At 37.0% G+C, this 19,962-nt stretch overlaps 1 protein-coding gene across 1 annotated transcript in view; it reads right to left on the bottom strand.

Moving 5' to 3' along the window:
* LOC136856856 (SID1 transmembrane family member 1) overlaps positions 1-19,962 on the bottom strand; it is a 162,472-nt gene that overhangs the window by 100,063 nt on the left and 42,447 nt on the right. Inside the window, exons 5-6 of the mRNA XM_067135054.2 lie at positions 19,737-19,820; positions 17,495-17,727 (exon numbers count right to left, since the gene is read on the bottom strand). Of these exons, the coding sequence (XP_066991155.2) occupies positions 17,495-17,727; positions 19,737-19,820 (317 nt within the window). The remainder of the gene's footprint in view (positions 1-17,494; positions 17,728-19,736; positions 19,821-19,962) is intronic.

Here is a 19,962-nt window from a genome sequence, read left to right as displayed (position 1 = left end):
GCAGGTCCTGGATCCGCTGCACCAGAGAGTGCTATGGGGAACATTCATCAATAGATTGTAACAAGCTCACGGAGTTGGTATACGGCAGAAAATGCCAACGCTGATTGGAAAGCGCATACCGTTGAGCTTCAAGAATAGCATAAAACTCTGCTGTGTACATACTACAGGTTTCCGATAGAGGAAACAGGAACCTCTTATTATCAACAACGAAAGCACAGCCTACTTTCACATCTGTCCTCAAACCACCTGTGTAAGTAACTACTGAACCTGGATACCAGCTAACAACGAACGGGAAGAGCCTCCAATATGTGGTGGGGTCCGTGTTCACTTTTGGGCCAGTGTGCAGAACCAGGAATATTGCAGATCATCGTATTAACCAAGGAGGTACCTTACCTAGTCATATAACAAGACAAGGAACTAAAGATAATTAAACAATCCGTAACTGCTATCCAAGCGCATACCAACCGGCTGTGTTGCTCATGGATAACCGGCACAGAGCTGATAGTTTCCATTGTGGAATATGCAGGGATAGCTTGGATGAAGTGGCATATGTCGCAAATTCACAGCATAGGACAACAGCGTTTGTTGGCACCTTAGGTGTCGAGGCAGCACATTAGATTCAGCAAGCAGGCTAGCAATGGGGCTTGTATGGAATGCTCCCGTTACCAAACTAACTCTGCTGTGGCAGATGCTATTCATTCTCACAAGGATGCTTTGCTTTGCAGATCCATATGCTACACTGCCATAGTCTAATGTGGATAAAACCAAATAAAAATAATAAGCAAGTTATTCCACCCTTTCAATACAAATTAAATAGTGTTTATTAAATAAACATTTAACGGGACTAGTTTTGACCTATTTAAAGGTCATTTTCAGCCATATTGAGTGTAGAACAAAGTATTTGAAATACAGTTGTTTTAAAGATGGTCTTAAAACACAGAAGTTTGACACAATGAAAAATTGTTTATAGAATTTCCTGAAATTAGTTTGCTTAGCTATAGGAATATACGAGAAGGAGAAGAAGTCTTACAATATTCTTCGTAGTATTCAAGAACGTGGATACAATTCAAAATTCACAGCATTTTCTTGAGGTCCTCAAGTTTGCCGTAGGCACCTTCAATGTTTCTACTAAGAAGGATGGATTTAACCAGCTTGAAATCATGCCCATCGCTTCTGGTAGCAACCAGGAACCTAGGGAAGCTGGATTCCATACTTTCACACTGTGCTTATTTCTATGGGGTTAACACCCTGAGGGAATCAAAGGTTAAAGACTTGGGTGGTGGACCACTCTGGACAGGTTTCAGTCGGTTCGAAGCCATGTCCAAAATCTTCCTCCCTGAATGTCACCCACTCCGGTCAGGAGCCTCTGTAGCTGAACTAAGCAGCCAAGGCAATACCCACACGGTTGTAGCAGGTATTGCCCGGGGTTTGATGTTGGATGATGTCTAATATGGACTGATTGACACAATGAGCACCAGGGCTCCCTTCTTCATATAATCCATAACAGCATGTACCCCACAACGTATACAGAATGATTAATATAGATTTAAAAAATAAAAATAAGTACAAATAATATGTTGTTCTGGCATTTGGCTGTGTGGCGATCTGCACTGTCAGGCTGATACTACTGCTGAGTACATGGCGCTCCCACCCGACAGGTTGGTGATACCGTCCGGGCTTTCAAGTATAGTCGCACAGGTAAGAAGCCTTTTCCCAAGCAGCACATACATCAAATTTTGATTCAGTCTACAACCAACCCTCAAGAAAAAATAGAAAATAAAGAGTGGACCAATGGCCACATAACTCTTTTAGTTGCCTTCTACAACAGCCAAAGATTACCTATGGATGTATTCAGCCCCTCCTATCCACAGAGAGTACAATTCATGGTACCAAAGCCCCAATCCATTTCTGCACCTAGGTCACCCCTTTTAGTCACCTCTGAAGATAGGCAGGAAATACCATGGTTGTATTCTCTGTCTGCATCCCCCATCCACAGGGGGTGATAATATTGTCATAGCTACAAAATCAAGGAAAATGGGAAAGTGAGAGTTAAGATAGTGGTTTAGAGAAGCCTTCTTTTCATATTCAGGTAAAAGTTATGCTCTGATTCTCGATTCCTGGACCATATACTGATAAAGCTTGTTTTCACGACATTCCAACAGGAAAAACCATCAAGTGACTTCAAATTCCTCCGCATATCACAGGAAAAATCTAACCCTTTTCTTCTTCCGACAATGGAAATTTTTATACCACAGATTGCCAAATGGTCGTGGTGGTGATCGTTGTTTTAAGAGGAAGTACAATTGGGCAAACATCCTCTATTAACTCAAATAGGCCTATGAGGGAAAATACAGAAGGGATCTGACAATTCGAAAAATGAAGGTATGGCCAAAGAAAGACAAGGACCATGAAAGGCATGAAAATGAAGACTCCCTAAGCCTCGAATGCTCTATAGTAAGAATCAGATAAGAACAAGAGTTGACCAAAGGAGGTTGGATAGGATTCGTCCCTACTCTGGCAAACTAACGAATCTGCAAATTGTCAAAAGGTTAGGAGAGCTGAAAGAAGTTGTAATTGCTCATGTCAGATCAATTGTTATATTTAATGATTGGTTTTATGTGTTAGGCATACAGAGCGAGCTGTGAATGTGAGACTTTGACAGTGGGTAGACAATATATAAATAATAAAATATAGACCAAAACTTGAGAACTACAGATTCCCTAGTTTGTCACTTTCGCTCGTTTGCCAGAGTGGGGACGATATGAAAGTGTGGAGCCTGGCACAAGTAAGTGGAAGCAATGCCAGGGCTCAACTAAGGGCCCCAGTGTCACCATCCCACGCTCCCAAGTTAGTTGCCTCTCATCACAGGCAGGGGATACCGTGCATGTATTCTTGTCAAGACATTAATGGTGAACTTTACCATAATGACACTATTACAGTCCTTCATTAATTTTCAGCAGTTTTCATCTCCAAAATTCCAGGACATGATAAAATATTCCTGGTTTGTTGGGACCTCGTAACACAGCAACCTGCCGAGTTTGTAGCACCCGTTAAACACTGCCAGGAAATGAAAAATAAAATATGCGAGGAACGGTGTGATAATGAATTGCTTTTGCTTGCTTGCTCCTTGGCACTACAGTCCATGCAGAACCTTGGCCTCTCCGACAATTGAGGTGCTGAGATAAAAGAACAGGACATGTCACTGAATAGTACTTTTGAGATATATTAATAACATATGTTTTTTACAATTTGCTTCAATCTGCACTGACACAGATAGATCTTATGGCGACAAGGGGATTTGAAAATGATAGGAGTGGGAAGGAAGCGATGGTGGCCTTTAATTAATGTGCAATTGCCTGGTGAATTTAAAAAAAAAAGTAAAATTCTGAATAAATAATATATCTAAACCTTACACAGTTAACCCTACATAACCCTACAAGATTAAAGTCATATACCAACATCTGTAATCATTCAATAAAGACACATGCTAGGAAATGGATACAGATAATTACGTATTAGGTTTCTGAATCATTTTTTATTAAAACAGGTTTAAGAGAGGGAGACTGTTTATCACCATTACTATTTAATTGTGCATTAGAATTTATAATAAGAGAATGGTACAAGGTCAACCCAAATAACATAAAAGTTGGAAGCTCCAAACAAAATTTAAGTTTAACCTGTTTACAATTTACTGATGACCTTGCTCTGTTTTCCAACAATATTCAAGAAACTTGACACCAAATTAAATCTCTACAGGAAATAGCACAAAAAAATAGGTCTTACAATATCCTTTGAAAAAACTCTGGGATCATGTTTACACATCCTCCACTGGTAAATAAAATAACAATTGATGGGCAAGAAATCAAAATAGTTGACAAATTTAAGTATTAAGGAGAAATCATAACTTATAATCTTAATGAGAAACCAGCTTGGCATAACAGAATAAATAAATTAAACAAAGCAAATTATATTACCAATACTACATACAATAAAAAAAGCTTATTGATAGCAGAAAAATTAAGATATTATGAAACAGTCACACAGCCAGAAATAACTTAGGCTAGTGAAACCATTTTTAAAACTACTAATACAGCTGAAATAGACAAAATCCTTAAGGCAGAAAGAAGAATAATTAGAACATGCATAAATAAACAGTATCAAGTTAATGAACAATGGAGAATAGCATCAAGTAAAACAGTTTATAAGGAATTTGAACCAGTATTGAGCACAATTAGGAAAAAATGTATATCATTCTTTGGACATCTTATCAGAACACCGGACACCAAGATTAGCGGAAGAATAATTGAAAAATTATGAAATAGCAAGACTATGACTAAATGGATCACAGAAATTAAGAAGGATATTAAATAACTACAAATAACAATAAACGATCTCAAAAAAAATTAAGATACTTCAAGACACACACACCAGGTTACAGACCAAGATCAATAAAAGGTCTAACGGGAGGGTATTTTCAACAGAACAAAGGAAGGCAGCATCTCTCAGAATGAAAAAATATTGGGCTGATAGCAAATCAAGAAATCCTTTGTATAATTGACTAGAGTGGTCCAATGTAGGCCATAAAATCTAAAATAAAATAATAATTATTATTATATGAATACATTTTACTTAGTCTACCTTATCAAGGCAATGCCCGTGTATAAGAAATCATTTGATCATTATTCTCTGACTGAAATTTCTTTCAAAAGTGCATATATATATATATATATATATATAATATTCACCATCATCATCATCATCAACAATATCCCACTCCAGTCACTTGGGTGTGGTTATATATAATGTTATTATAAAAATATTCTTATTAATCAGTACAGGGTAGCTGTCTTTCTTTATTAAATTATTTTGGACAAATCTACTGCCCATAAGTACCAATTTAAGGTGCTGATTGTCAGTCTATGCAATAGACTTAAGTAAACTCACATTTAAATCAAAATATTTAAGAACTAGTGAAATTTAAATTCACAGTGAAATGGAAATATTGTTAAGGACTGTCGTTAAATTATATGTATAAATCAAGATGTTCATAAATGAAAAACTCCGATATTTGCAGTGTTTCAAAACTCTGGATGTGATTTCAGTGTTTTCACACTTAAGGGAACAGGGAACTGGAAATCAAGTAGTGATGACATAAAAATGTTAGTGCTCAACTGTAGAAGCATTGTAAACAAAGGAATCGAATAAAGTAATTTAATAGATATATACTTACCAGATATTGTAATAGGAGTTGAATCATGGCTGAGAAATGATATAATGGATGCAGAAATATTCTCACGGAACTGGAGTGTGTATCGTAGAGATAGGATAGGAATGGTAGGAGGGGGAGTATTCATTCTGGTGAAGAAGAATTTCTAAGCTACGAAAAAGTTAAGGATGAAAAACATGAAATTCTGGGTGTAAGACTCTTCTCTAAAGATAATAGGCAACTTGATGTCTTTGGAGTGTACAGGAAAGGGTAGCGCTGATTCAGAATTATTTGATAAGATAATCAGCTATGTTGGAAATGATATGGAAAGAAATATGATAGTAGCAAGTGATCTAAATTTACTAAATGTCAATTGCGAAGGTAATACGAACGACAGGAAGCATGACCAACAAATGGCAAATAAGTTAATATGGGAAGGGCAGCTGATTCAGAAAGTGATGGAACCAATTAGAGGGAAGAAAATTTTGGATGTGGTGCTGATAAAACCAGATGAGCTCTACAGAGAAACAAAAGTAATAGAGGGTATTAGTGATCACGAAGCTGTTTTTGTCGTAGTTAAAAATAAATGTGAAAGAACGGAAGGTATTAAAATTAGGACTATTAGGCAGTACCATATGGCTGATAAAATAGGCATGAGGGAGTTTTTAAAAAGTAACTATGATCACTGGAAAATGGCAAATAAAAATGTAAACAGACTCTGGGATGGGTTTAAAGCAATTGTTGAGGAAAGTGAAAATAGGTTTGTTCCTTTAAAGGTGGTAAGGATCCACTATATTATAACAGAGAAGTAAAGAGACTAAGAAGGAGGTGCAGACTGGAAAGAAATAGTTAGAAATGGTTATGGAAATACAGAGAAATTGAAGGAACTTACTACGAGATTGAATCAAGCAAAGAAGTCAGCTAAGGATAACATGATGGCAAGCATAATTGGTGGTCATACAAATTTTAGTTAAAGGTGGAAGGGTATGTATAGGTACTTTAAGACAGAAACAGGTTCAAAGAAGGACATTCCAGGAATCATCAATGAACGAAGGGAGTGTGTATGCGAGGATCTTCAAAAGGCAGTAGTATTCAGTCAGCAATATGTAAAGATTGTTGGTTACAAGGATAATGTCCAGATAGAGGAGGTGACTAATACTAAAGAAGTATTAAAATTTACCTATGATAACAATGACATTTACAGTAAGACACAAAAGTTGAAAACTGGAAAAGCAGCTGGAATCGATAAGATTTCTGGGGATATACTAAAGGCAATGGGGTGGGATATAGTACCATATCTGAAATACTTATTTGATTATTGTTTGGTTGAAGGAGCTATACCAAATGAATGGAGAGTTGCTATAGTAGTCCCTGTGTATAAAGGAAAGGGTGATAGACATAAAGCTGAAAATTACAGGCCAGTCAGTTTGACATGCGTTGTGTGTAAGCTTTGGGAAAGCATTCTTTCTGATTATATTAGACATGTTTGCAAAATTAATAACTGGTTTGACAGAAGGCAGTTTGGGTTTAGGAAAGGTTATTCGACTGAAGCTCAACTTGTAGGATTTCAGCAAGATATAGCAGATATCCTGGATTCAGGAGGCCAAATGGACTGTATTGGGATTGACCTATCTAAGGCATTTGATAGGGTAGATCATGGAAGACTACTGGCAAAAATGAGTGCAATTGGAGTGACTAAATGGGTTGCTATATTTCTAGAAAATAGAACTCAGAGAATTAGAGTAGGCGAAGCTTTATCTGACCTGGTAATAATTAAGAGGGGAATTCCTCAATGCAGTATTATCGGAACTTTATGTTTTCTTATATATATATAAATGATATGAGTAAAGGAGTGGAATCGGAGGTAAGGCTTTTTGCGGATGATGTTATTCTCTATAGAGTGATAAATAAGTTACAAGATTGTGAGTGGCTGCAGGGTGACCTCGATAGTGTTGTGAGATGGACAGTGAGCAATGGTATGATGATAAATGGGGTTAAAAGTCAGGTTGTGAGTTTCACAAATAGAAAAAGTCCTCTCAGTTTTAATTACTGCGTTGATGGCGTGAAAGTTCCTTTTGGCGATCATTGTAAGTACCTACATGTTAATATAAGAAAAGACCTTCATAGGGGTAATCACATAAATATGATTGTTAATAAAGGGTACAGATCTCTGCACATGGTTATGAGGGTATTTAGGGGTTGTAGTAAGGATGTAAAGGTGAGGGCATATAAGTCTCTGGTAAGACCCCAACTAGAGTATGGTTCCAGTGCATGGGACCCTCACCAGGATTACTTGATTCAAGAACTGCAAAAAATCCAAAGAAAAGCAGCTCGATTTGTTCTGGGTGATTTCTGACAAAAGAGTAGCGTTACAAAAATATTGCAAAGTTTGGGCTGGGAAGATTTGGGAGAAAGGAGACGAGCTGCTCGACTGAGTGGTATATTACATGTTATGATTCTCATATTCTGGTCCGTATTGAATTGTACAATAAAGTCAAAGAAATATTAATCTTTATTTATTCCACCTATTCAATAAATAAAAAATGATTTTAAATTATAGGGACATGTTTCACCCTTTATTTAAGGGGATCTTCAGCCTAAATCTCAATCTGAAAGATAAAAAAATCAGGATCCTGATTGTTCTTAATTGTGGTTGATTTTTTAAAATAAATTACAAATGAATGTGAGGATGATGTAGGAAATAGTTAAGATATTCTAAAAATAAAGTAATAAAGTCTTACAAACAAATAGACATAATTTATACACTTTCTTGAATGTCCTTGTCTCAAAATGTGGTAACAAGTTGCATATTGGTAGTTCTATAAAAACGCAAATTGCTACGTTGAATCTTGTAAAGCGGCGCGCGCCCTGTATTGGTTGAGGGCATTAGAGAAAAGTTTCGATCCTAAACAGTTCAAACGTCAGAATAATGCTAAAGAATGTTGCTGATTACTCCAAGTGGAGTTTAAATACAATTTAAAGCTAGTAATGAGACGTTTCTGCCGCTCACTTAAATTATGCTGTAGGGGCAGTTCTATAAAAACGCAAATTGCTACGTTGAATCTTGTAAAGTGGCGCCCTGTGTTGGTTGAGGGCGTTAGAGATAGTTTGGATCCTAAATAGTTCAAACGTCAGAACAATGATGAAGAATGTTGCTGATTACTCCAAGTGGAGTTTAAATACATTTTAAAGCTAGTAATGAGACGTTTCTGCCGCTCACTCAAATTATGCTGAAGGGGCGAGGGAAATGCTTGATACTTTAAGTGGGGTTTATAATAACATATAAAGTGGTTAGATTGTTGTAAATCTCGTGTGAAGAGATAAATCTGTAGTCTTCTTAAAGCATGAGTGAAAAAGAGTGCTCAATGGTAAGCAGCTGTGTTAAATATTAGCTGGAAGAAGCGACTGTAGCTTCTTGTGTAGAGTCGAAAGGGAAATTTGGTTTGAAGTCTGTAACAATAGAAGATTTACGTATTAAGGAATGATTTTGGAGGAAAGGAGAGTTCAGAGAAAAAACCGATGTGTGTAAATTCACTTACCTCTTTATTAATGTTAAATTGGTTAACGTAAAGTTGAGTTGGAGAGAAAACGTTGTGTGTAATTTCATTTATTTTCGATTGTAATAGTGTTAAATAGTTGCTATGGTAGTGTTGAAATGACTGATACTTGTGCTATTGGTGTTACAACGATGTAAGATTAAAGAAGAAGAGGGTCTAAGTTAGGTGCCAAGTTTATATGCTATTGGCCGCGGCAGGCAGCGAGAAATGAGTTCATTTCTCAGAACAAAAACAAAGAGAAACGCTACCAACTGCTTCAAGTGGAGCTCAAATAAATATTAGAGCCAGCCTGTAGTCAATCCTTTGTGAGGAGATAATTCTGCCGCCCTCTCAAACTACGTTGCAACAGCGAGGGAAAAGCCTGATAGTAAGCTGCCACAATAATAAAGTTCTATAAGAACTCAGTCAATTCCACTAAAAGGTGTCCTGTAAAAGGTTGAGGATGTAAAAAATCAAATTATAGCTTTAATAGTCTGACGAAGAAAAGATTTTTTGATCATTCCAGGTGGGGTTTAAAAATAATTTTTTTTAAATCTCTTGAAATGGGATTATTCTGTAATCTTCTTAAAGCACGTATAAAAGAGGAAGGGTGCTTGATGGCAAGTAGTAGTGTTTATAAGTAGCCACAACAATATAGTTCTATGGGACCACAGTCAATTCTACTAAAAGGCGTTCTGCAAAGGATTGAGGGTGTAAGAAATCAAACTAGAGCTTAAACAGCTTGAACCTTAGGACAATGATGAAGGAAAGATCTTCTGATTATTCCAAACGGGGTTTAAAATAAAATTTAAAGTTGCTAGTTTGTTGCCGATCTCGTGTGAAGAGATAAGTCTAGTCCTTTCAAAGCGTGTACGAGTGAGAAAGAGTGCTCGATGGTAAGTAGCTGTGTTAATATTATCTGAGAGGTGTGACTGTGGTTTTTTATATAGAGAGCTTACTGTCAGGCTTTTCCCTCGCTGTTGCAACGTAGTTTGAGAGGGCGGCAGAATTATCTCCTCAGGCTCCTACAGGCTGGCTCTAATATTTATTTGAGCTCCACTTGAAGCAGTCGGTAGCGTTTCTCTTTGTTTTTGTTCTGAGAAATGAATGAACTCATTTCTCGCTGCCTGACGCGGCCAATAGCATATAAACTTGGCACCCCGCTTAGACCCTCTTCTCCTTTAATCTTACATCGTTGTAACACCAGTAGCACAAGTATCAGTCATTTCAACACTATCATAGCAACTATTTAACACTATTACAATCGAAAATACATGAAATTACACACAACATTTTCTCTCCAACTCAACTTTACGTTAACCAATTTAACATTAATAAAGAGGTAAGTGAATTTACACACATCGGTTTTTTCTCTGAACTCTCCTTTCCTCCAAAATCATTCCTTAATACGTAAATCTTCTATTGTTACAGACTTTAAACCAAATTTCCCTTTCGACTCTACACAAGAAGCTACAGTCGCTTCTTCCAGCTAATATTTAACACAGCTGCTTACCATTGAGCACTCTTTTTCACTCGTGCTTTAAGAAGACTACAGATTTATCTCTTCACACGAGATTTACAACAATCTAACCACTTTATATGTTATTATAAACCCCACTTAAAGTATCAAGCATTTCCCTCGCCCCTTCAGCATAATTTGAGTGAGCGGCAGAAACGTCTCATTACTATCTTTAAAATGTATTTAAACTCCACTTGGAGTAATCAGCAACATTCTTCATCATTGTTCTGATGTTTGAACTGTTTAGGATCCAAACTTATCTCTAACGCCCTCAACCAACACAGGGCGCCGCTTTACAAGATTCAACGTAGCAATTTGCGTTTTTATAGAACTACCAATATGCAACCTGTTACTACATTTTTAGACAAGGACATTCAAGAAAGTGTATAAATTACGTCTATTTGTTTGTAAGACTTTATTAAGACTTTATTTTTAAGAATATCTTAACTATTTCCTACATCATCCTCACATTCATTTGTAATTTATTTTTTAAAAAAATCAACCACAATTAAGAACAATCAGGATCCTCATTTTTTATCTTTCAGATTGAGATTCAGGCTGAAGATGCCCTTAAATAAAGGGTGAAACATGTCCCTATAATTTAAAATCACTTTTTATGTATTGAATAGGTGGAATAAATAAACATTAATATTTCTTTGACTTTGAGTGGAATGTTCCGAGCTGTCAGTGGAGAGATGGCGTGGGAGGACATCAGTAGACGAATAAGTTTGAGTGGTGTCTTTAAAAGTAGGAAAGATCACAATATGAAGATAAAGTTGGAATTCAAGAGGACAAATTGGGGAAAATATTCCTTTATAGGAAGGGGAGTTAGGGATTGGAATAATTTACCAAGGGAAATGTTCAATAATTTTCCAATTTCTTTGCGATCATTTAAGAAAAGGCTAGGAAAACAACAGATAGGGAATCTGCCACCTGGGCGACTGCTCTAAATGCAGATCAGTAGTGATTGTGATTGTAAGTTGTTACTGCACCCATCGTCTCAATTGTAGTCCAATCCTCACAATTTTCAGCACATTTCTCCATTGTATTCCCATCTTTCTTAAATCCTTCACCACATAATCAAACCATCTTTTTTGGGGTCTTCCTTTTCATCTTCTGCCACCTGGATTTCATTTGTATATTTTATTGACAGACACCTCACCTGGCATTCTCTCTACCCATCCAAACCACCCTAACCTGTTGCTTTAAATTTCAAATACAATATCTGAATGCCCATAGAGTTCCTCAGTTTTTCTGTATTCTGTATTCTCCTTCATTCACTAGATGGAAATCGTTTTCAATGTATTTCTCACTCATATGTTCAATAGTTCTTCATCTGCTCTGGTCACTGTCCATGTTTCAGAACCATAAGTTACCACTAGTTGTAGTACTGTTCGATACTCTACTAAGATTGCATGATTTGAGCACTTTCCGCAAACCTAAGTAAGCCCTACTGCCTGCAGAAAACCTCACTTTTTATTTCCTCTTTCATGCCATTATCTTGTCACCAGCCCTCCTAAATACTTGAACTTTTCACACCTCTCATACTTGATCCCATTTAACTTTATGAGTTTATCTTCAATAATTATGGTCCTCCTAGATGAGAACAAAAACTGAGTTTTGGCATTATTCGCTACTAAGTCCCATTGCACCAGGCTCCTTTTTTAATTTGTCTAGTACTTCCTCCAGGTCTTTCAATCTTTATGCAAGCCTATCAACATCATCAGTATAGGCTTATATTCTGAGCTAAGCTACACAGTTAAACAGAGTAATGCTGAATTACTGACCCTCACCTTTTTCATCATACACTCCAGAACCACACTGATGAACAGAGTGAATAACACAACCCCTTGCTAGATACCTTGGTTTACTTCATTTTCCTGAGTTAGATTTCCTCCTACAGTACTTTAGCCATACACTTAGTACTCCTGAGGGTCATTTGCACCAGACTTATCAATTTAAGAGGGAATTCTGTGTCCATCATTGTTTGATACAGTTTCCACCTTTTTACACTTCCATAAGCCTGCCAGAAATCCACAAACAGCTGGTGTACATCCACATTATATTTGTAGCACTTCTCCATTACTAAAAGAAAAAATTAACATTTTTTCTCAGCTTTTATGCAAGTGTGCTTCAGATCACTCAGTGGGATCGCCACTGCTTTTGTAGTCACATGGCTAGTCCCACACACTTACGATTCACTCTTAGATTACACGAAAGGATGATTGCTTGGTTTTGCTGCCTTTTGTCATCTCCTGCTGATAATTTACCATCCAACTTGCGTAGACCTCCAACTGTGCCACTGGCACAGTGATTTCCTTCTCTGCAAACTTAGTCCATTCCGGTGCATAAAGCACTCTGACCAACCACTACTTGCTTTAAAATCCTACCTCGCAATACCAAGACTCCATCCAATTTCATGTGTTTTAAACTGCATCATTTGAAGATTTACAGTGTTGTCATTGTCTCTTGCTTCTCCAACCCAATTCAGAACATTAATGTACACATTATTGTATTTTCCTTTCTTCACACTTCAGAAGGAACTATCATACATGGCTGCACTTCGTATATACAACTCGCCGCACTCACTCCATTTTTCTGCAGCATATTCTAACATATTGTTATGTTTGTTATATTTTATTATTATAAAATAAATAAATAAATAAATAAATATATATATATATATATTCAACTTGAAGAATGCCGTGAAACTTGTTCTCTTGCTCATTTTCACTCCTGCTGTGTACTGGATGCTTCCTATACACATTACAATCGGCTGTGCGGGAGAAGGAGCTTGGAAGATGGAAGGGCACTGAAAAATCTAGGGTAGGGGGAGAAAGTGTCCAAATTACAAGGCCAACGCACAGGTGGAAATTTCTACTGGACACCAGACAAAAGGCTACAATGTAGGACAAGTCTGGCAAAAGAGGATTTCTGCTCACTCTGGCATTGCACTAATAAGTTACTGCAGTTAACAAATGACCAACGGTAACAATAACGTAATATGACATGTTATCTGGCGTCCGGTAGGAAACATGGATTTTACAGTTAACTGGAATGTTACACTTGCTGCCTGGTCACTGGAAATTGTGTCCCCCCAAATTCCTTTTTTCCACGATAATAGTCTAAAATTAAGACAGAAGGGGGCATGTAATAGACAAGTAAAATACAGTACAGTATTATCACTTCTTGGAGCCTTATTATTCTTCAAAAACTTAACTGCTGTCCTCATTTCTTCTATGGATGGTGCAGATACTGGTTTTAAATCTAGGCTAGGATCCTGCCAAGGATGTCCATCCTCTTCTTCATCTTGTTCTAGTGTCACAGTCTGAGCAGCAAAATTCAGCAGTTCACTGAAATATTCAACCCATCAGTCAAGAATCTGGTCTCTTCCACCAATCATACCGTATTTTCTCGTATAATTAATGCCCTTGAATAATTTATGCCAGCCATGTGGTGTAGGGGTAGCATGCCTGCCTCTTACCCGGAGGCCCTGGGTTTGATTCCCAGCCAGGTCAGGGTTTTTTACCTGAACCTGAGGGCTGGTTCGAGGTCCACTCAGCCTACGTGATCAGAATTGAGGAGCTATCTGACGGTGAGATAGCGGCCCCGGTCTTGAAAGTCAAGAATAACGGCCGAGATGATTTGCCATGCTGACCACACGACACCTCGTAATCTGCAGGACTTCGGGCTGCGCAGCGGTCGCTTGGTAGGCCAATGCCCTTCAAGGGCTGTAGTGCCATGGGGTTTTGTTTTTGAATAATTTATGCATCCCAATATTTTTGGGTCCAAAGTAGAGAAATAGAAATGTTCACATATTTAACGCACCCACTTCGAATATCCATCACGCAGCTCTGGTTGTGTTTCAAAATAAAGGTGTCAGCTACTCAAGTAGCAGCCTTCCTATTGCAAAACCGGCAACGCGCTGTTATCAGCTGGTAAGAAATACCAGTGCACTAGTTCAGCAAGAGAATCAGCTCAGAAGTGACTGGTGACACTCTATTCCAGTCTGGTACAAACATATTTTACGAGCGTTTCGGGTACGGGACATGCGTTTTCTGTGATCTCAGAACTGTTTGTTAGTCCACCGTGAACAAGAATTTGAGTAATACTGCATCATATAAACTTGCAGTGATCAGTTATACTGAAACGTATGGGAATAGGGCAGCAGGCCACAAGTATTTAGTGTCCGAATGCAACATGCGCTACTGCGATAACAGAGAAGTGCACTTGATGCGACCACGTCTCGCAAGGCATTTCATGGACCAAAAAGTGGCAAGTTTCCGCAAGTAGAGGAGGATCTGCTTAAATATATGATTTCGTTACACAACATTGGATATGCTGTTCCTCACAAAATGCTGTATTTTAAAGGATGAGAAATAGCTGCTGCACATGGAATCATTGTCTCGGATTTGAAGGTTAGCCACGGCTGGATGAATAATTTTATGAACAGAAATGGACTTCTCTTCGACGAAGAACAACATTATGCCAAAAAAATGCCGAATGATTTCAACCAAAAAGAAATTTATTTTCATTGCTTTGTGATTGAGAAGCGTAAAGTGAAGGAATATTTGATCTCCCAAATAGGAACCGCAGGTCAGATGCCAATCAGTTTCTATATGTCACAAAGTTGAACAACTGATAAGAAAGGGACAGCGAGTGTTATCGTATGTGCTACCGGAAGCGGAAAACAATGGTACAATGCTTGCTATAAAAGCTGATGGCAGAAAGCTTGCACCTTATGTTGTTCTAAAACGAAAAACAATGCCTAAAGTAAAATTTCCGCGACGGATCCAGGTTTGTAACCAAGAAAAAGGGTGGATGGACACGTCACTCATACAAGTTTGGATACGAACGGTTTGGGGAAATCTAGCAGGGTCCCTTCTTCGATGCCCAGCCCTTCTCCTGTGGGACAGTTTTTTTTATTTTTGCCGGTATGTCATTATTATGACATTACATGAATTGTACTTTTATTAGTTCATGTTTATTTCACTTCAGGTCGTATTGTCAGCTCGCAATGGAAAGAATATTTTCCAGGGTTGGTACTTCAAACCCACATGTCCAACTTACTTGATGTACCCTATTTGACTTTTCAGACAAAATCTCACGCCAGAATTTTACCCCAAATGACAATAACCGCAAATGAGTTGAACCAATTGTGTTTATATTATATTTGATGTACCTTTTAAAGGTAAATGAATTGTAAATAATTTTTAAATATCTGAATTCCTTGAATAATTCACACATACGAAGTTTTCGCCTGTATTTTTCATCAAAAAAGTGCGTTAATTACATGAGAAAATATGGTATTTCGTTCTTCTTCCCTACAGAATACAGAATGTGGTTGAAAACTATTCTGTAAGTCCTTTGTTCTCCCATACATATTTTGTACTTCTTGCCTGTCATGCTGTTACTCCAGGTCCATAATACATTATATCTTTGTTTCAATTCTTAAGAATTTTGTCTTTTTAAGAATTTTAAATTCCTCTACATGGATTCTTGTTTTTTAGTTAAACATTTTCTTCCTTGCCTCATTTCTCTCCTCAATTGCTCTTCTACATTCTCCATAAAACCATCCTTGTCTTTCAATCTTTTCTTTTACCCCTAATACTTCATCAGCAGTTTCTTGCAAAGCATCCCTCATTAAACCCCACTTTCCTACGATGTCTCCCACTGCCCATTTTTGTTGTTTAGCCTCAAATTTCTTCTCCAGTCTGAATTCATGTTGCTGGTCAGTTCGCGTATTTTCATTTTTGAGACAATATATTTCCTTTCAGCTTCCTCCTTCTTGGCAAATTTATAGCTATTTGAATATTGTACTTCATCATTTCTTGTTGCAGATCGTTCAGAGCTCCTGGTTTATTCAAGTCTCATAAGTTGCTGTGTAGATCACATTTCCATTTGTATTTTCCATTTCCTTGCATATGTCATTTACCAATGTCATCAGTCTGGCTATTCCTGTCTTTTTGTTTTGTAACAATATTTTTTTTTTTTTTTTTTTTTTTCAATATGGTGTTGTCAGCCTCATGATCAACCCCCAACCTTAGTCTGAACTATCAACTTTCACCTGTCCAGATTCCTTGCCTCCTTTCTCTCCTCAACTACTCTTTTACATCCTTGTCTTTCAATATTTTCTTCCACCCCTAATACTTCATCAGCAGCTTACATTTCCGCCGGCATAGCTCTCCGGATCACTTAAGCACTTAGTTTGGATCAGGCCGGGTAACCTTCCAGAGGCAGCGTGATTTTTCATATGGAAATTATAACTCTGTGTCACATGTACTTGGAGCCGTCCAGGTGGGATGATGATGATAATAATAATAATAATTATTATTATTATTTCAAATATTTACGATGTATATTCACACAGGATGATAGTACAGTAAGTGAAATTAAATCAAGGTGCACCATAGCTAATCCAGTGAGCTCACAGTTGTGATCAACAGTACTCAATAAGTCAGTCAGCTCCAGGATTACAGTAAGTCATCATTACACTGGTCTGTTTTCACACCAACTTTGCTGCACAGGAGTGAAAGGTGGATGAACTCAGGATGTCTTGTTCATAAGGTAGAAGTAACACACATGAAAGTAGTAAGAATGATGGCTTGTACAAACAGGGGGACAATGGCATGAGGGTACTTGGAATGAGGAGATAAAAGCTAAGTTAGGAATCAACTCTATGGATGAAGCCGTATGTATAAATTGACTTTGGTGGTGAGGAAATGTGAGGCGAATTGAGGAGGATAGGTTACCTAGGAAAATTATGGACTCTCATGGAGGGTAAGAGAAGTAGAGGTAGAGCAGGACGACGATGGTTAGACTCAATTTCTAGCAATTTAAAGATAAGAGGTATACTGTATCACCAAACAAGGCTACAGAGCTAGTTACAAATAGAGCATTGTGGAATTCGCAGAGGCTTGCAGAGCGAACGGCTGGAAGGCATAACACTATAATGAAGATGTATGATGTATGGTAATATTATTAACTAAATAGATAGAGTCAAACAGAAGAACTGGTTTTCACGCACAAGGAAGGAAGAATAAAGAGGGCGCAAGAAATATTTTTGTTCCAAAAGTGGAATGTGACATGAGAAGTTTGCGGACCACTGGTCTAGATGACTCATTTTCTGCTAAACCATGAAACCTCCTCATCCACCTAGTAGTTTTTCAAAATATTCATACAACAAATGTCACTAAAATCAGTATTTAATTTTTTTTTAAACTCAAAGATTACCTGATGTAATAGATCACCATCATAACGAAGGAGAAGATGTAGAACACAGTGAACAGTGCAAGAGTCCCAACAGTGGCAATGATATAATCTTGATATGTTATTCCTCCATTAATTGAGAAGGTAATTTCTTTCCTTCGTTCACGTTTAGTGGGTGGTTCGTAAGTACCAGAACAATCATAATCATCACCTTTTAAAACAAACACCACGTAGAAACCAGATGGGAAGACATCACGCTGCCATAAAAGAAAATACTTCTTAACCACTATTTTGGCACAGACACTTTCATTATATGGAACAGGTTCTAGGTTCTAGACTCGCTAAGAAACATACTCATGTACAAATAATTCATAAAACTGACAACAGTATACATTAAGCTCGCGGCTACAATTTAATAAAAGAAAATGGCACTGTTCTACTTCTCTAGTTGTAGATTGGTTGTTTACTTAAAAGAAAGAAAATGATCAAGCAAAAATGAAAAGTCACAATTATGCACAGATTTAAAGCAAACAACATGACTGAAAAGTATGTACTCAAGTTAATGAGTGAAGGGGAACATTTTCAATACTTTATATTTCTTAAAAGATTCTTCCATAGGATATAAAGGTATTTAATTTAATACATTCCATCACACATACCTATCTCCTCGTCTTCATAAAAAAACAATTGTTTTTGGCTCAGTTTCAAAATTTATAATAAAGCTAAATATATATATAATCTGACACTAAAATGTGCTTGTCATGAGACACAGAATTATACACACGATTTACATACATTTGTAATAAAGTTCAAGGCATAGGTTCTTAATCAAATTTCAAGTGCTGTGACATTCGTATAGATGATTTCTGATGACTGCTACTGAAAATTTAATTATCAATGTTACAATCTGATTTTGAAGTTGTTTTTCCAATTTATATGTTTCCCTCCACTTTACAAATCCTGTATACAAGGTTAGCCAGCTAAGCCATTACAGCCAAATAGTTTCTAATTCATTGAAATTCATACTCTTCAATGGCCATAAGGGGGATCATAAAAAATCCCTGCATTATGTTTTCCCACGGGATGATTAATAACCAAAATATCAACACCAACTTCATTTTTAAAAACTGAACTCTACTAATAGAGCTACCATAAAAGTTCAAATTGGAACGTCAAGGAAGCAAGTATTTTTGAAACTGGACAATTAGTTTCCGAGATAACAGAACATATAAATGGAGCTAGCTGTATCATACAGCAATCGATAGCGCAGGGTTAGGTAATACATTCTAGACATGCTGATGCATAAGTTTTCTGGTATGGGTGCAATATAACATGTAAGTAGGGAACTGTGGAGAAGTCTTGTAAATGGTACACATATTATGCTTTCTAAATTTTCACAGAACAGGGTATGATTTATGTTTAAAAAAGGAAATAAGAATATGCGTTTAAAAGGAACAAACCCTTTAATGCCATGCACGTCTATATGATCATGGCCTGCGTTCTTTTGTTTAGACTACTTGCAGAGCTTTGTGTAGCCCTTAAATTGATTGCTGACTGTATAGATCAATTAAAAAAAACATGTGGGAAATGTGAACATATAATTAAGTAAAGGATTGTGAAAGCATCAATCTAAACACAATATTATTATTGTTTCATACGGTATGCCATTCTACCCGATAAATATTTTTTGTTGTCCGAGCGTATATCTCAAGTCCCTTCCTGCATGCATGTACTTATTTATTTTAGAAGTCTACAACTCTGAGGTAATTAAGAAGAAAGTGGATAACCTGAGATGATGATGGTCTGAGAAGAGACAGGTTAGTATGTGTCTACCTGAGGAGCTAAAGCCGAGGCATGTTTTGGAAAGAAAGAAGAATACCGTTTGTTCTCCATATTGTACAGGTATAATAAGATACCTTTAATGAATTAGAAGTTATTTGGCAGTAACAACTTACAGTCTGTGTCAAATGGAAAGCATTTTGGCATCGAGAGGCTACTCAAAATTGTCCAAACAAGCAGCTGCTTTTTTGTCGCATTATCCAGTCTACTCTATGCTTTAGGCTCCATGGAAAATTTCACTGCATTAAATATAATTTGTGCTAAGCCAAAACATCACAAAAACAGCTGCAATGGAAACTATTTCCCACTTGATGCAGACCATACGCGACTAACCGTGTAATCCAGAAACAAAAGCTACATTAAATTTTTGCTACTGCTGTTCTTTTAGTATTCTGAATAGATTATCATAAAATATCTGTATACTTACCCTAAGTGTAATACCTCCTTTAGTGCTCACAGTTTGCCAGTATCCTTCAAATTGTACATTTCTCTCCAAATCGAACACTGGACACTGAAATTTCAAATAACATAAGATAGGAAAAATATTTCATTACACATAGGCTAAAAACTTGTTATACTATAACATAGCAAACTGTCATATAGTAATTTCAAAATTAAATTAACAGAGAGAACTAGTAAAAGCAAGTAACTTT

The sequence above is a fragment of the Anabrus simplex genome, chromosome 1, assembly GCF_040414725.1.
Source record: "Anabrus simplex isolate iqAnaSimp1 chromosome 1, ASM4041472v1, whole genome shotgun sequence".
Taxonomy (NCBI): Eukaryota; Metazoa; Arthropoda; class Insecta; order Orthoptera; family Tettigoniidae; genus Anabrus; species Anabrus simplex.
Note: the sequence above shows the minus strand (reverse complement) of the source record. Positions and strands in the feature narration are given on the sequence as shown.